General features: G+C 32.6%; 2 protein-coding genes across 3 annotated transcripts in view; both read left to right on the top strand.

The window, feature by feature from the left end:
* LOC129952714 (ornithine decarboxylase antizyme) overlaps window positions 1-15,048 on the top strand; it is a 41,271-nt gene extending 26,223 nt beyond the window's left edge. Inside the window, 4 exon segments of the mRNA XM_056065504.1 lie at window positions 7,822-7,981; window positions 7,983-8,034; window positions 8,117-8,343; window positions 14,655-15,048. Coding sequence (XP_055921479.1) covers window positions 7,822-7,981; window positions 7,983-8,034; window positions 8,117-8,343; window positions 14,655-14,939 — 724 coding nt within the window. The 3' untranslated portion in view covers window positions 14,940-15,048.
* Window positions 15,049-25,467: 10,419 nt separating this feature from the next.
* LOC129948945 (peptidyl-prolyl cis-trans isomerase-like 3) lies at window positions 25,468-26,326 on the top strand. Of its 2 annotated transcripts, none has more exons than XM_056060099.1 (4): window positions 25,468-25,591; window positions 25,669-25,905; window positions 25,970-26,088; window positions 26,150-26,326. In XM_056060099.1, exons 1-4 carry the CDS (start codon window positions 25,589-25,591, stop codon window positions 26,289-26,291), a joined length of 501 nt encoding a protein of 166 aa, XP_055916074.1. In that variant the 5' UTR covers window positions 25,468-25,588; the 3' UTR covers window positions 26,292-26,326. The 2 variants fall into 2 exon arrangements, with proteins under 2 accessions (XP_055916074.1, XP_055916075.1); XM_056060100.1 differs by having other exon boundaries at window positions 25,485-25,591; window positions 25,688-25,905.
* Window positions 26,327-27,322: the final 996 nt, after the last annotated feature.

Raw genomic sequence — 27,322 nt, 5'->3', positions numbered from 1 at the left:
CCTTTTTACAGAAAACATTAAATAAAGTTGTGCAAAAAATAAATAAATCATAGAGTAATAAAGTTCAGCTTTCAGTTTAATAAAAAACATGATCAACTGTCATGTTGATAGAATTAGACTTGACTTGATAGTTAGGGAGATTTTTCTTGACTAACTTTCCAGTCAACTTTCCATTGAAGTTGCCTTAATTGAAAGGTAATTTTTTGGCAGCTTGCCAATCAGATACTAGAAACTTGTTTAACTTTCAAGTCCCTTATGTCCTCTAAACCTGTTGTTTTGTTCATATGACGAAAATTGTGTTTTCAAGTTCCAAAGATGATCAAAAATATTGTTACTTATTATAGTATTCCTTCTTTAATAAAATAAAAACACTTGCTTCCAGTCACCTTTTTTAGTTCTTAAAAAAGTCATGTTAAGGACTGTCCCAAAATTCCAAGAAACAAAAATCAAAGCTTTCTAAACGAGATACAATTTATTGAATTTGAAAGGCCTAGAATCGAGAAACATTCAAAAAATATTGCAGACAGACAAATTCTTTCATAATTGAATGAATACAATGAAAATGCAAAAGAATTGAAAACATAAAAAGCTAAATAATCAGCTTTGTTACATTTAAGGTACTACCTACGTAATACGTATGTATAAAGGCTGTAGATATACTATCTAATACGACACAATAAATAATTCACAGTCTTCATTGTAGTAACCCAATTCCAAAAGCATACATTTTTTCTTCATTCAAGTATAAATATTTTCGTGCTGTTTATCACGTACTCCAGATCACAACACAATTTTCATATTGTATAAATGTATGTATGTATATTATGAGAGAATTTGGTATATGTATAATCAGAGTATGCATGAATGTATCTTGTTATTCTCAATTTCTTTCTCAAGAAATATATGATTGTAGCTCCAAAGGTATTGGTTTTAACAACTTAAAGTTGATTTCTATTATCTTTTTTTGTTGTTATTGAATCAACGAATTTTTGTTAGCAACGATTCTTTAGTTAGAGTATTATGCTTTTTAATTGTAATAATATTTGGAAGTTTTTTTTTTAAATAATATTCAATGAAAACACTTTTGCGATAGTATCTATAACATATTTATTAAATAGCCTCCATAAATATGATTCAAGATTGGATTTAACAGAAAAGCGTTAACTAAAATAAAAGCAATGGAATGTTTTTTTTATCTAAAAATAAATAAATTAGTGGGGCGCAATAGAACTAGGACCTAGTCACTTACAACTCTCAACCATTCATGTGTAAGAGTAATTTTTGCAGGGATGGAGGGGACCTACAGTTTATATGCCGAATCCGAAAGGCTAGTTTATTTGCTAGGTTCTATATTCCTAAAAAGACAAAATTCAACTCAACGTGATAGAATTATCATGGAAGCTCCTATCGACTGGACTTGAATCTTAGAATGTAAAACACTGAAATATTAAAATTTGATTCGACATGAATGCTGCGGCATGCAAAGTCTATTCAATCAGTCCCATTTTTCACACCTGTCACAGCGTCAATAGCCGCGTTTTATTATCACCGTGATCTGATCCGGATCAGATCATGATAATAAAACAGCATTGGATCATCATATTTTTTATTATTTAAAATTTGGTAGCAGTGTCAAATTCGTTCTTTCAAAACCCAAAATGGAAGCTGCTGTGGTTAATCGAAGTATTCATTTTAATTTTTATTTCTTTTCTCTATTAAAAACTTTTATAATTTGCAGTTTTTATTTGAAAGTGATGAAAGCAAAGAATCAAACAATTCAATTTTATCTTTATTGAATCTTATCGATGATGATTCAAGTTCCAGCTCCACAACTTCTGAAAATGTGCAAATCAAAAAATGTTGAAAATACTTTTACATGGGAATTTTTTGAAATCATTCTTTTAATTGAAAATGGTTGTAAGAAGCACTTAGGTGACATAAATTAGAACTCAGAACCGTCTGAACCATCTCAATGAAGAGAATAGTTTTGAAATGACAGTGGTTTGTATGTAACACTTCCAAGAATTTCGAGAGAAAATCATACAAAATTCTTAAAAGTGTTACATACAACCCACCGTCATTTCAAAACTACTCTCTTTATTGAGATGGTTTAGACGGTTCTGAGTTCTAATTTATGTCACCTAAGTGTTTCTTACAATCATTTTCAATTTAAAGAATGATTTCAAAAAATTCCCATGTAAAAGTATTTTCAACATTTTTTGATTCTCAAAAAAAAAGTTAAAACAATTTTTTGATGGAAATTTTTTGAAATAATTTTTTGAATTTAATAGAGTTTACGGAATCAGTTAGCAGACATAAATTAAAACTCCGAACCGTTTGAACCATCCCAAAGAAGAGAGTTGTTTTGAAATGACGGTGGGTTGTATGTAACACTTTTAAGAATTTTGTATGATTTTCTCTCGAAATTCTTGGAAGTGTTACATACAAAAACTACTCTCTTCATTGAGATGGTTCAGACGGTTCTGAGTTCTAATTTATGTCACCTAAGTGCTTCTTACAACCATTTTCAATTAAAAGAATGATTTCAAAAAATTCCCATGTAAAAGTATTTTCAACATTTGTTTCTGCTGCAGCTTTCTCTATTTTATTTATGTTTTTTGACATTTAAAGCAGGGTTGCCCATAGAACATTTTGCTCAATGATTTTTTTTGGGGGAAATAATACACATAAATTATGTCAAATATACATTTTTTTGGACTTAATTATTTGAATTTCACCAATTAATTAGTTTTGTTAAAATATCTAATTATTTCATGGATTATATACCAAATAAATAAATATAAAGCTTCTCGCTTTTTATTTAAAAAAAAAATTATTTCAGTCAAATTAAAATGTTTATATGGCAATACAGGTTTCATTTAATTTGTTTGCAATGATACCAACATTTACATGTGAAATCACAATGATAGAGCGCTCCTTGTTGTGAAAAAAAGAATTAAATTTTTGGATCTCAAATTGAGATCCAAACACAAAGCAGGATCTTGTGTTGTTGTTGTAATGCATGTAAATCCAAGATCCGGATCAGATCATGGTGATAATAAATAAAACGCGGCTAATAGTGGCTTTGAATGGTAATTGAAATGCGTTAAGTCGTTCGAAAGGGGGGGGGGGGGGGTTGTTTAATAAAGAGGGCCGCTTCTGGAAAGAAAGTTTTAAAAAAATGTCCCTCTAAAATTAAAGCAACTTTATTGTAAAGCTGACTGGAAAGTTAGTCAAGAAAAATCTCCCTAACGTCAAGTCTATCAAAATGACAGTTGATCAATTTTTTTCATTAAATTGAAAGCTGAACTTTATCACTCTATGATTCTTGGTTTCTTTTCTGCACGATTCAATTTAATGTTTTGTAAAAACGGGTTCCGATAGTACCCGTGGCATGCGAGAGGGCTTGGGTTCGATCCCTGCCTATGCCACCTAAAGTTTTTTTCACGGGTACTGCCTCTTGCGACGAATTGACAAATTCTCCAAGAGTAATTCTTGTCATGAAAAAGTGCTTTCTCAAATTATCCGTTCGGATTCGGCATATAAATTGTAGGTCCTTTCCATTTTTTGACAACAGCACTCGCACACAGGAATGGTTGAGAGTTGTCAGTCACTAGGCCCTAGTTCTCAAACGAACTGTTGCGCCACCCAATTTAATTTAAATTTAAAAACGGGTTCCTTGTCAAATTGGAAAAGAAATAAGTAATATTTTTTTACAATGCAAAATACAGATCGAGCTGAACTTGTAGCTTGCCTGTAGAGTGTTATGTAGCCAATAATGTTTATGGTAGTTTCTGTACGAAGAACTGAAGGTAAAAGTTAGTGAAAGAAAGTTCTGAATTTGAAATGTATGACAATTAAAAAACTAACTAGTTGCCTTGGTCAAAATGTACGTTCAAAGAATACAGGTTACTGCAAATGAATGATTTTATGTTGTCCGACAGACCAATGTCAACACAACATGAAATTTTCAATAGTCAAATAATAGACAACAATAATCCTATTCCTAATAATCAAAACTCGAAAACGTTTATTAAATTATTATATCTTTTATTTATATTATTAAATTTAAGAGTTGTTATACTACTTTTCGTTGTGCACTTAATTCGCTATGTAAATATGTTTACTTAAAATTAAACAGATATTTTATTGTACCAAATTAAGTAATTGTGTATCAATTATAAAACTATTCTTTTGATCTTAACAAAAATAAAATGTGTAAAATCCGGCACATGTACATTGTACAGTAATACGTGCAATTTGTGTAAACAAATTTTAAAATAGAATCTTGAAACTTAATGAAAATGTTTTTGTTTTGTAATTTATTCGAATGCTTAAGCATAGCCATTTAATATAATGAAAGATTAAATGTATTTACATATGTACAATGTACATATCAATCGTGGCCAGAATTAAGAAGAAAAACAAAAATTGGACTCTTCATTCACATCTTTTTCAAAAACAGTATCCCAAATTTTATTTTTGGCAATTTCACACATTTGACATGTACAAGTTTGATGATAAGGTAAACAAAACTAAATAAATTAATTAAAACTTATAAAATACGTACATAAAGTCAAAATTCATTCAGATAGACGGAGACTTTGACGTACACATAAGACACCATAAAACACGTTTTATACTGCGCACTACAAAACAAGGTTTTAAATAAAGATAAAATATTGTTTATGGCACAATAACCAATCTTTTTAAAACCACGACAACATTTATTGAAACAAAAAATTATCTTTGAAGCTTGCCCTTTAATAACTCGTTTGTATAAGGACTTGCATGAGTTTGGAAAAGACATTCTCTTTGATTTGAAATGATGAAGAAGATGATGCTCAAATTTTTCTATTCTAGCTCTGCATAGCTCGTTTAAAAAAATAAACTAAAACTCAAAAATATTCATTATATTTCCGGTGAAACATCCACGTTGCTTGTGTAAAAAATTAACCAAAATATATATCTGCCATTTCCTGCTAAACATATTATTTTTTTAATCATTTTCAATGATGGAAAAACCACTGATCAAATATCTGAAATGATATTAATTAAAGATAATATTTTGATAAGAAAATTTAGGACATTTAGAAATTCAAAATAGAATAATTCAGATTGTGGAAATTTTCGTAAACATAGTTGAAGGCACGTTTTCTGTGTTAATATTTGTTTTATTATATTTTATATACACAAATATATTCCTATCTGCTTTTAATTTCACCATTTGATTCAATTTCTGACAATATCAAAGCTGTCATAATACAAATTCCTCCACCTATAAGAATGGGTGTTTGAAATTCTCTCAATGGTTTGTTTGGATGTTAGCTGTTTGATTTTATATTAAATTCGATGCCAATAACAATTTGTTTATCTTTAAGTGGTTTTCATATTGTTTTGAACTTTGTATAAAAAGTTCCTCACACAACGTATGCGTTGTGGTGTCGATCAAGCCAATTTAAATAACGTCACAATGAATAAATTAATTTTTATTCATTTTATACACATACAAGATTTATGTTCATTCATATGTATGCTCTTTCTTCGATTTGAAAAACGACTGAAGGCAAAATTGTACCAAAACAAAAGTGTGTTTTGATAAGTTTCTTACTCAATGATCCTATTTTTTATGACCAAACCCCATTTATGCACTTTCACTTACTGAACTTCTGTTTTGATAAATAACGTTGTATTAAATTTATTATTTGTTGTGCCTGAGCCAAAGCCATATCGTTGTTAAACCCCCAATGTCAAAAAAGCAGATAACTTTATTTTCCATGAAATTTTGTTTATTTATTTTGCCAATGATAAAATTGAAGAAAATAAACAGGTTGATGATGAATTATAAAACTTAAGAGAGAGGAAGGCCAATTCGTTATACTTAAAACCCAATGCGCAATATTTTTTAACCCAGGGGCTTATATATGGTAATAAATAAAAATATCAGCAAAGTTCAGTGAACCCTTGAAAGAGCTTTGATTCATTGAATTCAACTTGCTTTCGAATAACCTTTTGGAATGACAGTCATTTCATTCGATTTAAAGTTTTTTTTTCCATAAGATCTTAATAAATATTGAAAAAGAACCCAAATAATGATTCTGTTGTCGAATTAGCTGCCTTGAAAAACTATTTCTAAAAATGGAAGGAAAGCTTCTTGGAGACACATACATACAAAAAACAACCTATTGAACTTTGATGCAAAAATGTTTGCCCTTGGAACAGCACAAATGTGGAATGACTTGATGAGTAGCTACTTTTTTGTTTTGAATGTCGGGTTTTTTTAATTATTGTATTTGGATACCCAGATAAAAAATAAATTTAATTATTGTTTACCAATCTACGGAAAATGCTCCAAATCATCTCTGAATCTTATCACAGCACCTTACCACTCCGCCACTAGAAGCTGCATGATCCATACACTCAACACCCATGATTAACATATTAACTGAAGTTGGGCTTCCTCATAACGGACAGAATAGACTTTTACACGGCCAAAATAATTACAAAAATAAACTCTTCATACAGAACATCCATCCATCCAGAAGTGAAACAAATTTTGAATCGAAAGAGACATCAAAGAATCCAATCAACTTTATGTAGGGCACTCACGTTCCCAAGGAACTTTGATATTCCGATCTCTATTCAAAACTTCATAAAAATAGCCAACCACCTTGGAATTTTCTAAGTAACACTATATACGCCGAACTTTGCAACTATCCAAAAAATATTCAACCTCTGATGATATGTACAAAAAAAAAACTTTTTCAAGACATCGCAGAAAACTACAAATCTCTTGACGCATCCAAAGGGGACACGTACACCGAACTTTACTGTTGTTGGCAAAGGGCTGTCTCCAAAGGGCTACTATCCTCTCACTTATCCGATTTTACTGCCGAAGCGTTTGCTATTTACCAAGCGATAACACACTCCCAGAAAAGAAAAACGATCATATTTTCAGATTAGCTTTTCAACTATAAAGGCTATAGAAAACCTTTAAACTCGATTGAAATAGTAGAAACAATAAGACACCATCTCATCCTAAATCCCGAAACTTTAAAAATCATAAATGGCAACGAAGCAGCTGACGCAGAAACCAAATCAGCGAAAAAAGAACAATTAGAAGCCTTTTTTCAACACAATAAAAAAGATACTACCAATTTACTTCTACAAAACTGGAAGTTCAAAAGAAAAGAATCTTGGACAAACTAAAACCACTCATACAAAAATCTTAATCCAAACAGTGACAGAGCAACATATCTTTAAAAAAAAAACTAAAGCTATACATCAGGCTCAGACTGGGCCACTCATACATTATACACGAACACCTGTTCAATAAAGAAGCACCTCCACTCTGCCATTTCTGTGAGGATAACTCCACTCGTACATTGAAACACCTTCTTTCCTGTACAGAAGTCTCTTCAACCTGCACAAAACTATCAAAGCAAAACTTGCACCATCTTTTGAAAAATATCAATTTTGAAAACATAAATTTGGTATACAATATAATGACGAATTTAAAAATTGAAAACTATTAAAAAAAATAATAATAATAACAATAATAACTACTTATGTATATATCTCTTATCTTTTACAATTAAAAACTTAACTTCCCTAGTAGATAGCCCTGGAAGCTAATTTCTAGTTTAAGTAATTATTAAGTTTGTTATTTATTTGCAATTTAATAAAATTAATAATAATAACTTTAATACATCGTCGACTACCACCAATAAATATTACTTTATTTTTTATTTTATTTCTATTTATTATTATTATTTATCAGATCAACAAATTTATATTTTTTTGTTCTTTATTTTATTTTAGCGACCCAATGTTTAGTAGTAGTAGTAGTAGAAGAGAGTTTCCAAGTTCAAGCGCCAGCTGCGGTGGTAAATCACGCACCATGTCTACCTCTTCCAACGCCACGACCATGTCAAATGAGTCATACTGTATCTCTCTCGGCGTAGGGCCTCTGTGGTGGTCCTGATGTCCCTACCCACCACAGAACAGATCACGATAGGGCGTCATTCTTAGAAGGTAAAGTTTTATAAAACAAAATAAAGAAAGCTTAAATTTAAATTCTAAAAATGTAATCTGTTTTTTTTTTTTTTTTCTATAGATTTTAACCGTAAAGCATCCGTAAGCTCCGTTGGAAGCAACATCTCCATAACATCTTCGGAGTTTTCTGATATTGAGTATGCTGATTCGACACCTGACGATGTTATTTCAACTTGCTCCGATGACGATTGCCAAGAGGTCGTCAAGAAAATTCTTCAACATCAACGACCAATGCGCATTACCATCAAGTTGCACATTACTGAAAGAAAATACACCAAATGGGATACGGTAAGAATTTTTTTTTTTCGCAAATGACAAAAAATGTCATTCTTTCGAGAAGAAATAATAATAAAAAGGGTTGCAAAGGGCTTGAAAACATTTATACAAAAGTTTCTACGTATATTCTTCAGACGACATGGTAGATACATAAGTACATGTGTACATGAAAAGAAAACACGAATTTTTGTTTTCTTACAAAAAGTAGAACCTGTTTGCATTGTCTTAAACGACAAATTGCTTTTTTATGTCGCTTAGTATATAGAACTGTTTTAATGTATGAACCAGAAACAAAACACAAAAAGTATGAACTATGTGAAGGCATCGTTCAAAAAAGTACAAAGAAAAGGAATATCATACAATTTCGAAAATTACGTAAGGGTTTCTTTGTACATAGTTATTTTAGGCTTGTTGTTTTTTCTTTATCGATTTCATATTTTTTGTTTGAAGCCATGACAACTTGTTATAAGACGTATAAATCAGCATTTTCTAAAGCCAACATTTCTTTCTTTTTTACCCACATGAGTTTTATAATCCTTTTAATCATTATCAATCAATAATAACATTTTTTTTTTTAAATGTGGTAAGCGGGACATTGTCGAATATTAGATACAAAATAAACACGTAGTACCTGCATACAGTTATATTCCAGATATTGGGATCAAAATTTAAGTTTTGATAATTATATTCCCAGGTCCAGTCATTGAGAGAATAACTCCAAAACATATATTTTGTTCCTTTGAAATCATAGCTTCTTTAGCATGGTAGTTTTCTTAGGGCCGTTACTAGCACGCTATCTAAGCTCGAATTTTAATAGGAAACAATCCATAGTAAACCTGCAGGTAACAAAAATGTTCTAGAGCTGACTTCTTTTTGTCAAAATCTTCATGCAGATTTTTGGATGGCATAATAGATGGAATAAGAAAACATTCTTGCAGAACTTTAGTTAATTTCGCAATCTCAATGATACTTAATCCTTTGTTGAGTAGTCCTAGAATTACTTCAAACTGTTTTGTAAGGAAGTGTTTTGCATTGGGCGCATTCATAAAGCTAGTCATGCTTTTTTGATATTCGAACGAAACGTTGATTCGAGTGACTAGATCTTTTCGTTCGAATGAATTTTGTTTATTTTGAGATTCGATGAAAAATATGCATTGCAGAAAATGAACCTTATTTTGGAGATCAGCTGTTCTAATTTGATTTCGTGTTACCACACTAAATTTTTATTTTTCGAAGAATCTTTTCTTTTTTTTAATTCAGAGTTTGTCACAGATTAACAGTTTCTGAATTGGAAAATTAAGTGAAGTTAATAAAGTGATAAAGAAAAACATTCAAGACATGAAATCAAACATTTTTCAACTAACGTTATCATTTTGGTTTAAATTTCCATGTTGTGTTTATATAGTTTAAAATGTTATGTATATTCGATACACATGGTCACACTTTCACTTGAAATGAAAACAATCAATGTTTATAAACTTCAAATCGTTGTAGTTTTTCTTATTTCTGACAAAGTACATAAACAATGGCATTTGTTTTGTTTCTTAATTCAAATGGCGAAGAAGGAGAACATGTTTTTAGAAGAATAATTATCACATCAAATCCGATTGGGTTTGACGATTTAAAATATAATTGATGTGAAATTTTTCTATTGGAAAAAGAAAAGAAACTTTCGCCTCAATAAAGGGGCATTTAAATATGACTTGAATGAGCTTTCCATCGAGATACAGGGGGCCATAAAACCCATTTTAATTCTAGCTACAACCTTATGCTTTTTTGCCGAAGGAGGCTACCAATGCGGAGTCGGAAAAGATGCGACACTTAAGTTGTCCCAATCATCGGTATCTAAGTGCATAAAGACCCTTTGCTAACTCCGGATTCTCCTCTATCAATCTTATTAGGAATTCTTTTTGCTCCCTATTGCTCCCATTAAAATATGACTGTGCCCTTTATAAAATAACAAAAAAAAAGTCGTATCGTATACATATTGTTAAAACTTACAAGTTTCTTTAGCTATTCACCAGAAAATATCTGAACGATACAAAAATGACATTTGATTCAAATCATTCGAAAGTCAAAGTTAACTAAAAAAATTAACTTTCGATTGAATCAGCAAACTTTCAAATCGATCGAATCCCAAAATAAAATCTTCTCGAATTCGAATAACTTTTGATCGAAAACGAACCTCAAAATTAGCGTGAGTGACTACGTCAAAATTCAACTAGCTTTGTGAATGCTAAACTACACTACAAAGCTAGTCAATGCGGAACTGTCATATTATTGACAGATTTTTGATTTGATAACATTAAATAATATTTGTTGTTTTTAAATTCAAGAAATAAAATATGTTATATGATATAATATTAGTCAATTATATTTGTATTCAAATACTTAACAATTTATTTCGTTTTTATTTCCTGAGTCTTTACCGAGCAGCTGATTGTAAAACGTCAAAATCAGGGGTGCCAACACGTAACTTGATACAACCGAAATTAGTCGATGCAATCGAGCATTGGCAGCACACATTTAGGTTCAATCGTGTGTCCTCGATTGTTTCGCCATATTTGGTAGCACACAAACTTCATATTGACATTTGAAACAAAAGTTTTCACTCGACAGAAATTAGTTATCGATGGCAGTGTTTTTATGTTTAATATGTCAATATATAAAAAACAGACTGATATTTTGACCAATTTTATGAGTTCTCACGTTGATTTAGCGAGGAGAATTCTTAAAACTCCCCAAGGGAGGAAAAATAGCAATATGCACATCGGTTGCAATAGATGTGTTCGTTTTCGTATTGTCTTAAAATAGGAATATGAGTACCATCAACGCAGCCCACTATTCCCGGTAGTTTTAGTACTCTTTGTTGTCTCCAAATTGAATCCATTGCGGACAAAACTTACTTTCCAGGAGACTCAACGTTAGGCGAAAGAACTTTGAAATTGTTGTCTGTGCCAAACTGGTGGAACTGATGTTCTTTTTCTGTCTTCTGGAAGATCTAACGAGCTGTGAAAACATTCCTTGTTGACTCTAAACTGCTTCACAAAGCTAAAAAAAAATTGTTATGAATATTTACTCATTTTCACTCGATTCGAATGGGTTGCTATTATCTCTCAAATATCTTCTTTTGATTTAAGCACTCGACACTTCCTCTCCTTCACTTTCACTCTATGAATCAAAGAAAAACATTTCGGAAAAGACCTAAAAATTAAAGTAGAATGAAATAATTATAAAGTAAACTCATTTGACATTTCATTTTATAGTTCACAATGTTTTTTTTTAAGTAAAAGTCATAATGGAACTCGTCTCAAATTACATGCTATCAAATATAATTTATTCCGAGTTAATCGACGATCGTACATAGAAGGTGTTGGGCTGTTTCCTCTCCAATTGTAATAACGGGACACTGCCTCATAGGAAGACCTGCTCTGAGGTTAGGGGTCTACACAAATGACTTCTGTAGAAGCTGCATGAACGAGAAGGAAGAGGAAACAGTCCAACACCTCCTATGTACATGTCCAGCACTCTCCATTAGAAGGAATTACTTTCTCGGTAATCCTTTCTTCGATAACACCAGTGAACTGGCAACGATTGACACAAAACGTCTCTCTAACTTTATTAAAAGTACAAAATGGTTTGTTTAAATTCATTACTCTCCCATAAGTAACCTCATTAGTGGTATCACAATGGACCCTTGAGGTCTACGTGTGTCAATGACATCTGGACAGCCACTCCAACCTAACTTAATCGACGATCGACAATCCTCGATTGTATCAAGTTACTTGCTGGCACCCCAGTTTTTACTAAATTTGTAGCCGACATTTTTAAACTACGTAGTGACTACATTAGTGAATGCAACCATTTAAATAAATATTAGACTTGTTTTCTAAATTAATCGCAGATTAAAAATCCTATCGAAAGTTTGCCCGTTTATACAATAAACCTTTTTTAACGACGTGTTGGTTTTGCTGGAAAAGGAACATTTAAACTCAAAAGTATCAATGCATGCTTACTAAATTGAAATTGTATGAAATTTTTTAAAAACAACCATGTAATAGCTTTATCATTATTCTCGTTAAATAGAAAATGAGCCCATTGGATTTTAGTCTCAAAACTTAAAATTACAAAAACTGATATCTTTTAGTGTAGTCATCTTAATGTACAAAGAATTTCCAACATTCCTTTGAATTTAAATTACATAGCAACGATACATAAATTGAAATTGAATTATCATTCATAAAAATTAATCATATGAAGCCTATTAAAGGAAAACAAACAAAAAAAAAAAGGTAGACTTTACAATTACGTAATTTTCAAAAGATAAACAAAACGAAAATTGATTATTTCATTATTCTCTCTCTATTTCTTATTTGCTGACGCTAACAAACTTTTGACTTGATACTAAGACAAAAAAAAAACAAATAACCTTCAATTTGTTGAGGCTTTGTTTTAAATTGTGCTTATTAAGAAATGAAAGACAGTAACAATTTAATTATATTGCCATGGAAAGCAAAACATTTTTATTGCAATTCAAACAGAAATAATGTAAACAATAAATGTACAAATGCATCGCATCGTCAAAAGAATACTATTTAGCTTTTCTTTTGCCACGAAAAAGTCTGGCAATATTCAGTTGTTTTTAATCACCCTAACTTATTCGTTTTGTATGAATTAATAATTATGTTTCGATATCGCGTATTCTTTTCATTGATGGAGCCTGTTTTATACATATTTTATCAACACGTGCCGCTATTTTTGTTTGAATAAATAATTTGGCTACGTAGTTCTTCGTGTATCGATTAACTTTTTATATATACATATGCAAGATTAAATATGCTAGATTAAATATTTTTTCGCAGGGCATATACGAGAGAGAAATGTTTACTTTTAAACGTTTACAATTAAATTAAGCAACAATATTTTCATTTTCAGAAATAACATAGGAACAAGAAATGAATGTAAACATTTTATATGAGCATAGGGTTCAATAATTTTATACTTCATAAAACTAAACGTATGTACATTATAAGACTTTTAGATTGACCAGATCTCAGAAAAGAATAAACAAAATTTCTAACACAAATTTTTCATTTTTGTTATCAAAACGACAATTTCTAGATTCCTATGCCTACCAAATCTTTCTGGGAGTATAGAACATTCCTGGAAGATCGGTCAATCCATTTTTATACAGATGGTTCAAAAACAAAAGAAGGGGTTGGTGGAGGTGTGTACTCTGAACGACTGAAATAAAGTCTCTCATTCCGCCTTCCCAATCATTGTAGCGTGTTCCAGGCGGAACTCTTGGCGATGAAAGTAGTCTTGTCCTGGCTTAAAGAAAACGTGATACCAATATCTGATATCCGTATTTTCTCAAATAGTCAGGATGCTATCATATCCCTGGACTCTGTGTCTACAAACTCTAAAACAGTCCTTAACTATCGGTATTCTCTAATGGAGATGGCACAAAAGTTTAATATTCACCTTTGCTGGGTGCCGGGCCATAGAGACATTCCAGGGAACTGTAAGGCAGCCCAGCCTTCCACGTTTGGCACATACTGGCATACCAATCGCTACTTGTAAACTGTTGCTAATGCAGGACGCTGTGATGAGGGCAGGCACCAGGTGGAATAACACCACCACGTCGTGTCAGGTCACAAAAAAAATCTGGCCAACACTAGATTTAAAGCGATCAAGGTGCTTGCTATCTATAAGCATATCGCAATATAAGCTCGATAATAGGTTTCATAACCGGACACTGTCTAATAGGAAATAGGCGTATTCTCAAATGACTTTTGCAGTAGCTGTATGGACAAGGAAGAAGAGGAAACAATTCTTCATCTTCTCTGTATACGCTCTGCTCTAACTCGAAAACGCAAGAATTACCTAGGAGAATTCTTCTTTAACGATCTAAACGATCTTAATCATATCAGCATAATCATAATTACGTTTCGTAAGGGACTCAAATTGGTTCCATTGAGCTTAGGAGGAAGTCTTAAGATTCATGTGGTATCAAAATGGGCCATTGAACTGTTCTAAGAGTGTCCGTTTCCATCTCGGACAGCCACTTTAACCTAACCTATCAAAACTCTGAGATTCGATTTCTCAGGAATTCAATATCGCATAATTCAAAAAGGAAAAAAAGAAACACAAAGTCAATTGGATTGCTAGTTGAGAATGAATCGTGAACTGTGTGTTTATATTTCATTTTCCTGCTTCGTCAATCCGACTGAGAAAATTCTTAGAAACATACAAACTTTTCCAAATGATATTAGGGTTATTTTATGGAGTTAACTTATTTTCCTCTTTTTTTATCATTTCAGGTCCTCAACCCGTTGAACAACATTTTGTACGTCGTGATGCCAGAGGTTCTTCCTCCAGAAGCATCAAAGCAATCCTTCATTTCATTGTTGGAATTTGCTGACGAAAAATTGGACGCTGACGCTGTAGTTCTCTGCATGCGTAAGGACCGTCCAGACCGTGCACGTTTGGTACAAACTTTCTTGATTCTTGGTTTCCAACCGTTGTCGCGTAAATCTCCACTCGCTCCACCAGCAGAGAAGGTTGAAAACAACAATTGTTTCCTCATCTACAACATCGAGGAATAAATAAACATTAGAACAACAATCGTCACAAGTATTTTCATCAGCAATACAAATTTAAAATCATCATAATCAATATCAGAGATGTCTTGGGTCTTGAAACAACAACAAAAACTCCTTTACAAATGTCATCTTAAAGTGTTCAAGATTTAAAAACGGATATCACAAATTTAACTTCAGAAATTAAATCACCATCTTTTATCAAATATCTGAAAGGAAAATTTCTAAAACAAAATTTAAGAATGTTAGCTTCACGAGGAGTGCTATATCGTATTTAAAATAAATAAGGAAAATAAAAAAAACGTAAAAAAAAATTTAAAAATATTAAAAAATCCAAAAAAAAAATATATACATACAAATAAATTAGTTTTAGTCAAATTTTTGCGCATAATCCGTTTAATTCAAATTTATTTCCAAATCTCAAGTAGTTTTCTTATTTGCGCTTATTTTTTTTTCAGTGTATTAAATCAAATCCGATTAAAGTTTGTCTTAGTGAAATGTATTTTATTTTATTGTCTTATAAATTTCTTTATCTTGATTTTTTTTTTTTCAAATAACAAATTATCGTTAGTTTATCTTTTTTAAAGTAAAGCATTAAAGTATTTTCGATTTCTTTAAATGTATCATCTTTCGCATTAAAATTTATTTTTTTATTTTGTAAAGCTTCTTATATAATACAACAACTTACATAAAGGGTGTTTTTCACCAAGGATAACTCAACACTTCTTTACTACACATAACCGAACAGTTTGTGTTTAGTGAGATGTGAAAAACTTATCATGAAACAAATATTCGATAAGTCGTCATTATTTTGATGGTAAATAAAAAGTACCTTGGTGACGAACAGTCTGTATTATTTTATAATTATTATATATTTTAACCTTTATTTTATAATTACTTTATTTCAAATATAAAAGCTTATACAATTATATATTCATTGTTAATTATTTTTAAATACGATATAGTTTCTGTACTTGAGTATATTATTGTATAATTAATTAATCATCCAGACAAAAAAAAAAACACAATATAAACAAAATAATAATTCTTTTTTATCGAACTTGTATCATCATAAAAATTCAATTGATAAACTGTTCCGAGTAATAAAACAAATCAATAACAAAAAATAAACTATTTTTTATTTACTTGGTCTTAGAGAGGAAATTAATTATTTTTCTTTGAACAAGGTTGGAAGTTTTCAAGCGTAGTTCTACAAGCTTTACAGTGTGAGGTTAAGTTAATCTCGGTGTATCATATCAAGAGGTAACAAAGTTATCACCTGAACAGGAAAGAAAACTAACTTTTTAATTGTTTCGTTTGTTGACCTTTAGAAAAAATGTTGATTAGGGGCCAGTTATAGCTACCATTGAAATCAATCCGGACAAAATTTGAATCGATATTTGACGGTGATTCCCTTTGATTAGTAATGAAAATTATATACTGATTGTTACGGATGCGCTGAAGCGAAATAATAGTGTAAATAACAAATACTCGAAAAATAAAAAAAACACAAGAGTAAACGTCTAGCCGGAGGGAAATTTGGTTAGTGGAGCTCAAGGAAGGGTATAAACGGAGAATCATGAGCTTCACTGTAAACATTATGCAGGGAAGCTCCTGATTCCCATAACAATATGGTCTAGTTAGCTGGGCACCGCACCGATCCTTGGCTGGTAGGGGCATCCATTGGGGTGTTGAGGTGCAGGATCTGTGGGAGGCCATTTTAATTGGGTTCCAATTGAGAGACACCCATAAACTGGAAATAGAGAAGCACTAGCTATGATGAAAATACTCACCTGTAATTCCTGATACACTGCTGACGAACGGACTCAATCTTGGTAAAATCCCAAGATGCGAATTGTTTGTTTTGTTTTTTTGCCGTCGTGTTTTCCATTCCGTGTTGCTTATTGTTACGGCGTTTGCTTTTTTTATGTTATTTATATGGTTTTTTTTTTGGAGCGTGGTATGGTTCCTTGTTAGGTTTATTAATTTTTGGGAACTTTTGTTGAAGAAGAAAAAAACTCCACACGAAAGTAAAAATTGGTTTTGGCGTCTGACAGTTCTTAGAAATATAATATTGGAGGCAGAAGACGGAGTGGAAAGCCCAATGGTTGAAGAACGGGAGGGCTATATATATTTTAGACGAGTCATTGTTAGTAGCTATCTGGGTTAGTGTTTTGTGTTGTTATTGAGAGTGAATTGCGTTTGCGTAGTCGGTGTGAGCATAGATATTAGTATTGGGTACGTAAATAGTAAGATTTCAAAGGCGCGAAAAATAATTTGAATTTTGGTACATAACTAAGGGGTTTCCCAATAGACAAAAAAGATGGTCTTAATTTTTGCGAATACCAAAAGAAAGGGACAGGTAGAGATGTACGTCACTCGATATAAATCCTTATGGTTAAGATTTTTCTCAGGGAATTCCGTCGATCTTTTTATCAAACAAAGTCGAGCCAGTCAGGTGCCACAATATATCCAGTGGCGTGACCTTGTGCACTTATAAATTATAGACTGAAAACGTAGTTGAGTTGTGAATAAGCATTGAGGTGAGATTTAATCTTCATTTAAAATTGTTTTAGACAAAGTGCAAATTTATAGTGAGGCGGCCCATTATCGAATCTATATCGAACCCGGATAAGCACACGTGGCCTTTGTCTTTGTGGTACGAGTCGACTTACGTTCTGGCAAGACCAAGGCAGGACGTCTTAACAAGAATTTAGGTCTGAGCCATACCCTGACCAAACAAGTAACACTACGCTGTCTAACTACGCTGTTGCCAAAGCGAACCGGATAGAAGGAGTGCGCTGCCAGCCGAAAAAGTAGTTTTTGTGGAGAGTTTCAAAAACGAAATTAGATACATACTTACCTACGTACTTAAATTTCAAAAAAAAAAAAAAATTATAAAATTTTGGCGTGAACCATTCTATTTGTTTTATATCCTTTGTAACTGTTTAAATAATTTAAGATCGAAATCAATTCAAGTGACTTTTGAGTCAGTTCGCGTTGTTAAAAAAAAGGCACAAACCGCCGGTCTTTTTGTGTGGGTCTGGGCTTGCGGGAACTACTCGGATCCGGGCAAGATTTTGCCGATCCCTTCAGACTTACATAGAGCTCTCTGTAGGCAGGGAAAGGGGTTCGGGATAAGAAAGGTTCTCCCGGTAGTTGAATTTTTATTACGGGAAAGCAAAGCCAAACCTATATACAAGGGCTTTTAAGGGCGAATAAAAGTGTGTGATTTTTTTTGCGAGCAGGATAGATGCCGGGGTATAATTGTCTCCAATATCACAGGTTGACAGTTAAATTATTAATTTTAAGTAACTGTTTGTTTTTTTCATTTTTTGTTCATTAACATTGTTGAATTACTAAATATTTTTTATTTATCGCAAAATTTCAATTTTTGTTTTCTTGATCTAACAAAACTTTTGTGAATTTCACGTCGATTTCGATGAATACGGATCTTTTCTTGGGTTTCAAAATGAGCCCGATGGAACTTTGAGCTTTTCAACAGGGGTGCGGTAAAACGGACTAAGGTACTGGTTATGGGGTGAGTATGGGATAGGACGGGATCATATTAAATAGGGGAATCCATACACGGTAGATGACAACGGATTCCATGTTGGGAGGGACAAAGGCCAACAATTGCAACACCAGCGACAACGAACCGAAGTGGTGGATTGAAAGTGTGACGTGTTCGTATTCTTTTCTGGCATGATACAGTTTTTTTTTAAATAGGTGAGGTCCTCCTGCGGGGGCAAGAACACCCCCCTTTTCCAACGAGCTGAGCCGAGTGCAGCTAGCATGCCAGTGCCCTAGCAATGGACATCGTTGGCTGTCTTTATTAACTCTTCTATGGAACCTTCTTTCTTTTCATATGGTAAACCTCTACTTGTCTACTTTCCTTCTACTAAAGCTTTCAACGGTCAGTCCCCCCTTTCTCGACTTCTCGTCTCTTTTTCTTCAATTTTCAATTCTTTAAGAAAACCCAACGCGACCCACAACAAAGCTTATTTCATGATCGATCGGAAATTACACAAAGAATTTTTTTTTGAGAAAAAAAATTGTAATTACGCATTTATTTTTCTATTTTCCGGACGGAAATTCATTTTCCTGAACAGTTAATAATTTTAAAATGAAACGAATCGTTCAACTGATTTGATTTGCGTTCCAATTTCACACAATTCCAATGACAGATTTCTGTCAGTAAAAGTTTTTCAGTGGATGTCAATCAGGGAATTTTTTTCAATGACAGAAACTTTAATGATAGCTATAAACGACCTGTCAAGAAACTTCCAATGTTTGTTTTCAATGATGAAAACCAATTATAGCTATAACTGGCGCTTTAATGTACCTATTAATAATAACGACATTGTGACAAATTTCTATTCTATTACGACATTGTTTGTTAAGTAACTACATACAAAATATTGCAGAATGACAACATAGCGTTATCCAAAAAGCAAAGTTACAAGTTGCAGAGTAGGTACATTAATTTCACGAGTTTCTTGCGAAAAAATTAAATTATAAAGCTTAAAAGTATATGGTTTTCCAATAAGAGGTTAAAAACGAGTATTTTTTAGAGGAATAAATTGATGTTTATTTCATTGCAAAGGACGAGGCTTTTAATAATGATAACCGATCCCAGTCAAATATTTAGCTGCCGAGGGTCCGGTTGCAGCTCCCAGTCATTTTTATGATCATGAGATCTCGATGTAATCAACTCTTCGAGAGATAACACGGTCGTTTATTGGAAGACCCTATACACAGTTGTGTTCATAAAAATAGCAGTGCTGGTCGTATTTTATTAGATTGTTAATTATTTAAATAACGGAAATTCTTACAAAAAAAAATATAAAAACAAAGGTCTTTCGTTTTCATATTATAGACTTTTAGCTTGACGTTATACCCTACTTTTCCCGGTGAACACCCATTATTTCAAACTCTCTGGATATAGAGTGTTCATAAAAATATCAGTTTTAAAAGTAAAATTTTTTTATTTTTCGTTAAGTGAATATTTTACTTTATAAAGTGTTAAGTATTTGTAACATACTCGTACTAGCATATACAAAATTAATAAATATTAGCTCAGAAATTAACAATGGAACGTTCAAGACACTGCACCGAAGAAATTTGAAAACTCAGTTTGGATCGAAAAACCTACCAAAATATTCAAGACATCCTAGGCTGCTCAGCAAAAATGGTCAATAACGTCTTAAAATGGCAAAATAAACCGAAAACGCGAGGCAAAAAGGATGGCTACTGAAAGAATTGACAGAAAAAAACAGAACCCTTCCATAGGCTCAAGGAAAATAAGAAATGGACTTCAACTATCTGTTATCGCTACCACTATACGTCTTTTATAAGCGAAGTTACGAGCCCCAAGTCCACTCAAGGTACCATTCTTGACGAAAAGGCATGTGGCATAGAGAATGTAGTTTGTTAAAGCGCATACAAATTGGGTAAAAGAGAAATGGAGGAATGTTCTGTGGAGCGATGAAAGCAAAGTCGTCCTTTTTGGGTCCAAGGGTCGTCGAGAATATGTGAGAAGACTCTAAAATGCAGCATACGATCCACGGTACACTATAAAAACAGTGAAGCATGGTGGAGGAAACATTATAATATGGGCTTGCTTTTCATACTACTGGTAGGTAGGTATAAGGGATGCAACCGAGTATGTGAAAATTATCGAGGAGATTATGTTACCCTATACTAAAGAGAAAAAGCCGTTGGTTTGGTTATACCAACAAAACTATGACCCGAAGCATACATCAAAAAAGGCAAAATCATGGTTTGCGCAGAAGAAGTTATCCGTTATGGAGTGGCCCGCTCAATCCCCCGACCTTAACCCCATCGCAAATTTGTGGGAGATGTTAATAACGAAGTTCATGAAGCACAACCCAAGAATTCGAAAGAATTGTGGGAAGCACTGCGTGACTTGTGGAACGCAATACCAGTCGAGAGGTATCAGGTTTTAGTAAACTCGATGCCACGTTGATGCAAAGCATTATAAAAAACAATGGTTATGCAACAAAGTACTAATTGTAAGTTAAAATTATTTGTATACTTTCATATAACTTATTACAGTTCTAACGTAATGATCTAGTACTTTGTCATGCACTGCTATTTTATGAAAGCGGCTTTTACTATGACAAAGCTAACGGTAAAAAATCGATAATACTTATTTTTTGTTATTATGAATAAAATATTTAAGTTTGTTATTAGAAGTTGAATGAAACATATTATAACGTTGATATTATTTGGAGAGCACTGATATTTTTTTTAACGCAATTGTAATTTGCAACCATGAACCATGAATGGACACCCTAAGAAAATGATTTTAATTTTATTCTTGTAAATTTTTGTCGTAAAATTTTAATACGAATTTTCACCATATAAAATTCGTGAGATAAATTTAATTAAATGTAAATGTAATGTAATGTAATTTATTTGCAGAAAAAAATCTGATTAAATTTTTGGTAGTTTATTTCTGCGGAGATAAATTAACATTGAGGAAATATATTATCTAGAGTCCTGACCGGTACCCGTCCTACCTGAAACACCCTTAAATTTTATTCGAGGTTAGCTCTCTCAAATTCGAGGTAAACTCTCTCAAATTCGCTATCGGTGAATACATGTGAGTGGAGAAAAAAAGCAAAATGGGGGATTGGGCTAAAAAGAAACTTATGGAATTTGTGTGACCTGTCAAAAATGACAATCAATTTTTCAAAACAAAACAATGGGTTTCGGATTTTAAGAGTAAGTTTTTGTTAATTGTTTTGATTTTTAATATAATTTGATATTTTTCAGACCAAAATTCCTTATAATGAAGAGGGCATATGCAAGTTCACTTCATTGAATAAAAACTAAGTCAAATTGCAGTGAAAGAGGTGCAACAACAATCGATTTATTTTATAGTCTGTCTTTTCATTTTAAACGGTGATTTTTTAAGAGCTTGAGAACTTAAAAAAAAAAAAACGCATACAATTTGCAAAATCTCATCGATTCTTTATTTGAAACGTTAGATTGGTCCATGACATTTACTTTTTGAAGATAATTTCATTTAAATGTTCACCGCGGCTGCGTCTTAGGTGGTCCATTCGGAAAGTCCAATTTTGTGTAACTTTTTCGAGCATTTCGGCCGGAATAGCCCGAATTTCTTCGGAAATGTTGTCTTCCAAAGCTGGAATAGTTGCTGTCTTATTTGTGTAGACTTTAGACTTGACGTAGCCCCACAAAAAAATAGTCTAAACGCGTCAAATCGCATGATATTGGTTTCCAACTTACCGGTCCATTCCTTGAGATGAATTGTTCTCCGAAGTTTTCCCTCAAAATGGCCATAGAATCGCGAGCTGTGTGGCATGTAGCGCCATCTTGTTGAAACCACATGTCAACCAAGTTCAGTTCTTCCATTTTTGGCAACAAAAAGTTTGTTAGCATTGAACGATAGCGATCGTGATTCACCGTAACGTTGCGTCCAACAGCATCTTTGAAAAAATACGGTCCAATGATTCCACCAGCGTACAAACCACACCAAACAGTGCATTTTTCGGGATGCATGGGCAGTTCTTGAACGGCTTCTGGTTGCTCTTCACTCCAAATGCGGCAATTTTGCTTATTTACGTAGCCATTCAACCAGAAATGAGCCTCATCGCTGAACAAAATTTGTCGATAAAAAAGCGGATTTTCTGCCAACTTTTCTAGGGCCCATTCACTGAAAATTCGACGTTGTGGCAGATCGTTCGGCTTCAGTTCTTGCACGAGCTGTATTTTATACGGTTTTACACCAAGATCTTTGCGTAAAATCTTCCATGTGGTCAAATAACACAAACCCAATTGCTGCGAACGGCGACGAATCGACATTTCACGGTCTTCAGCAACACTCTCAGAAACAGACGCAATATTCTCTTCTGTACGCACTGTACGCATTCGTGTGGTTGGTTTAATGTCCAATAAAGTAAATTGAGTGCGAAACTTGGTCACAATCGCATTAATTGTTTGCTCACTTGGTCGATTATGTAGACCATAAATAGGACGTAAAGCACGAAACACATTTCGAACCGAACACTGATTTTGGTAATAAAATTCAATGATTTGCAAGCGTTGCTCGTTAGTAAGTCTATTCATGATGAAATGTCAAAGCATACTGAGCATCTTTCTCTTTGACACCATGTCTGAAATCCCGCGTGATCTGTCAAATACTAATGCATGAAAATCCTAACCTTAAAAAAATCACCCTTTAAATAGTGCCAATGCAGGAAGCAATTTCCCTAAGAAATCTGGATAATATATTTCCTCTATGTAAATTAATCTGATTCTATTAATCAGGTTTCCGCGGTTACATAAAAATCCCTAATATATTTATGCTAACGTCTACACACATTAGGTGGCGCAACAGTCTGTTGAGAACTAGGGCTTTGTGACTTACAACTCTCAACCATTCCTATGTACGAGTAATGGTTCAGAGATATAGTGGACAGCTTATTTCAGAAAGTACTTTTCATGACAAGAATTACTCTTGGAATATTTGTGAATTGTTCACAGGGGGCAGTACCTGAAAAAAACTTTAGATGGCACAGACAGGGATTGAACCCATGAAAATTATTATCATGACAATTACAGAATCACATGAATGAGTTGTAAATGGATTCAGAACGAGTTTTTAAAATTTTTAATATGATAGAATTGTCAAAAATCACATTTGACTCCTCCGCAGCCTACTCATCGGATTTTGTAATCGATTCTTGGTTAATTAATATTATAGTATCTGGTTTGATGTAACGATTTTCTTCAAGTTTTATCTTTTCTCATGACGGTTGATTTACACGTGTGAAAAGGACTATTCACATAAGTGTTACTAACGACCGACAAATAAATGTGATTTTAAACAATTTATAAATCTAAATAAATAAAAATAGCTTCATGTAATCTAAAGGTAATAAAACTAGCTTTTTCGTTACAAAAATAAGAGAAAAATAAGAAACCAAACTTTTTGTCGAGAATTGCAATTTGATTGTAACGAACTGTCAAACTGAATACGCGTTCTACGTACGATCTACACTTCAACAAATAACATTTATCTAACATAAAAATACAATTCTAGTCTTTGTTGTTCAGCTGTAACGACGAACACACGCAAGCCATTTGAAATAAATGACATATTAGATAAACTTTGGTTTATTCGTTCGATGTTGGCGAATAGTCATGTGAATAGTCCTTAAATATCTTGGACTGCCTTCAAAAATGTTAAGCATTGAATTTATTTTTTCGTGAGTTACTTTTAACAGAAATATAAACACGATAGTAATTATTGATAGTGCACTCCATACACGATTCAATTTTATTTGTCAATTTTAGTTGTCAACTAAATTGATGCTTCGCCACACACTACATAAACGTTGTTGAAAGACTTCTGCTTCATTTCATTTAATCGAATCAAGATGCCTGAAAAAAGAAAAAATATTGGCATTGATAATTATTGCAGAGTGCCTAAATGACGATGAAGAAGTAAAAATAAAAAGAAAAAAAATTTGGATGAAAGAATGGCTAAGAGATGAAAAAAAAATTCCAATGAAAAATTAATAATGTAAATTAAAACAAATGAACCAAATGATTTCTTGAATTTTACCAGAATGAATGCAGAAGCCTTTCAAGAACTGCTAAAAAAGTAACTCCATTAATCAAAAAAGAAGACACTTTTATGCGAGATTCAATAAGTCCAGAAACACGCCTTCTAATTACATTAAGGTACCTCGCCAAAGGAAATGATTTTGAGGATCTCAAATTTTTCTATGCCGATAAACCCCCCCCCCCCCCAGCAATTGGGAAAATAGTAATAGAAACGTGTGAGGGTATAATATCTGTACTAAATGAATATATAAAGGTCATATTTTTTAGAGAACTTATTTTTATTTTGTTTGATTTAATTCTACATAATTTTAGGAATCCGAAAAATGTCTCAATGTAAGTGGGTTCCCCCATTGTATAGGGGCTATCGACGGCAAGCACGTCGAAATAAAGAAGCCACCAAATTCGGGATCATACTACTTCAACTATAAGAAAACATTTAGCATACCTAGTCCTGATGGCTGTTGTCAATGCAAATAGTGAATTCTTAATGGTTGACGTGGGAAAAAATGGACGAATTTCTGATGGTGGAGTTTTTTCATACACCAAATTTGCAGAAATGTTGGAGACCGATTCCCTTACCATTCCAATTACGGAAGAGCTAATGGCAGGTGGAGAAAAGTTGCCCTATGTTTTTGTAGCGGATGACGCTTTCCCATTGAAGAAGAACATAATGAAGCCATATTCAGGAATGCAAATATCTCCACAGGAATTAAATTTCAATAGATGCTTAAGTTCGGCAAGAGTTCGCGTAGAAAAACATACAAAAATATACACATCAAAAATTGAATATTATTGTCAGTTCCAAAAAAAATAGAATTAAACTGTGTCATGTAGTAGCGGGCTAAGTAATTCGTCAATACTCATACCCGAAACGCACTACTCAATAACTACCCTGCAACATATGACATTTGTTTTGGATATATGACATCTGTCATTTTGCATTTGAGTTCTTCTTCTTGCTTTATTATAAGTTGAATTTAAAACATTTAATAAGGAATTGTAAATATTAAGAAACAATATAAAATTACTATAAAATGGTAAATGTCGTTGATATTATATTTATTGTATTTTGTTTTCCTTTTCTTAAATGTGTTTTTAAAATAAAAGTAAATAGTCTGTAACCCTCCATACAGATGCTGGTGACATGAAAATTGAATTATTCTGCGATGATTGTCCAAAAGCCTGCGAGAATTTCTTGGCGCTCTGTGCGAGCGATTACTACAATGGTTGTGTATTTTTAAGGAACATCAAAGGATTCATGGTTCAAACAGGTGATCCAACGAATACTGGCAAAGGTGGCACGTCTATTTGGGGTTCGAAATTTGAAGATGAATTTAAAGATTCCCTAAAGGTACATAAATTGTAATGATTTTAACTAAAACACTTGTTAATTAATTTTTAAATTCCTGCGTTAGCATTCTGATCGAGGAATTGTTTCGATGGCCAATAATGGACCGAATTCAAATGGTAGTCAATTCTTTATCACATATGCAGCCCAACCAAATTTAGACTTGAAGTACACAGTTTTTGGAAGGTATGCAAAAGTCAATACAGTACAATATATTTGTTTAATGTTTTTGTATATTTTTGTCCAGGGTTATAGACGGCTTTGATGTACTTGATGAACTGGAAAAACTTACAGTCAATCCTAAAAACTACCGACCACATGCAGAAAGAAAAATAAACAGCATAACAATGCATGCAAACCCTATTGCCAATGCCCAAGCAGGGAACTAAATGTTTATAATAAAACTTTATTTTGAAAAAAGGTCTATCTTCGTTTTATTTAACTACAAGCTAAGAGTTCTGGTTTATTATTATAGCATATTAAATCAAAATGTTCACTAATCATTATTATGCTATTCATTTGAAGTGAATCTTTTAACATTTCTCTGAAGCTCTCTGTTTGAAGATTCTCTTATTCCTCTGCTTACAATTGGAATAAAATACTGCCCATTTCTAAAAAATTACACAAAGTATTCTGTTTAAGTGGATTGATTAAACTTAATTCTTGTATGTATGTTGTATATAAATATTCAGATATATGAGCAACTGTACTGAATTATTACTTTAAATATCAACTTAATCAAGTTATCAATTGATTTAATATTTTCCTGTTATCAAAATAAAATATTATTCGATTTTCATTTATATTATAATAAAGACGTTTCATAATTGAGTTAAAGGAATCCGCTTTTCATTCAATCCAGAGTTCCAAGACACAACAGTATTGGCGACGAGGTGAACACTTATTTTCAAAAACAGAAGATCATCGAACATAAAAATGAATTCCGAGCAACTCAATTCCTTGATTCAAGCTATGTCGAATATGACGACGGCCTTGCAAAATCAACAGGAACATCGAACGGCAAATATAAGCATAATTTCAAATTTCGACCCATTCAACCCCAAGGTTGAACAATTCAATAATTATAAAGAACGTTTAGAAAATCATTTTCAGATAAAAAAGATATTCGAAGATAAAGAGATGTGCGCTAAATTATTGCTTCAATTTATTGGTTCTTCAAATTATTCGTTACTGACGTCACTCTCAGCTCCCAAAAATATTAACGAATTGAAATATGATGAATTGATTGAAAAATTAGAGAAGCATTTTTGTCCGAAAAAAAATTCATTGGTAGAACAATATTATTTTTTATCGGAATATCAAAATGAAAAGAATTCCATAAATGATTACTTAGCAAAACTTCGACAAAGGGTACTATACAGCAACTTCAACTGCACATGTGGTTTGTCCATAGCCAACA

This window comes from Eupeodes corollae, chromosome 3 (genome assembly GCF_945859685.1).
Source record: "Eupeodes corollae chromosome 3, idEupCoro1.1, whole genome shotgun sequence".
In the NCBI taxonomy this organism is placed as follows: Eukaryota; Metazoa; Arthropoda; class Insecta; order Diptera; family Syrphidae; genus Eupeodes; species Eupeodes corollae.
This window is presented reverse-complemented; position numbering and strand designations above follow the sequence as displayed.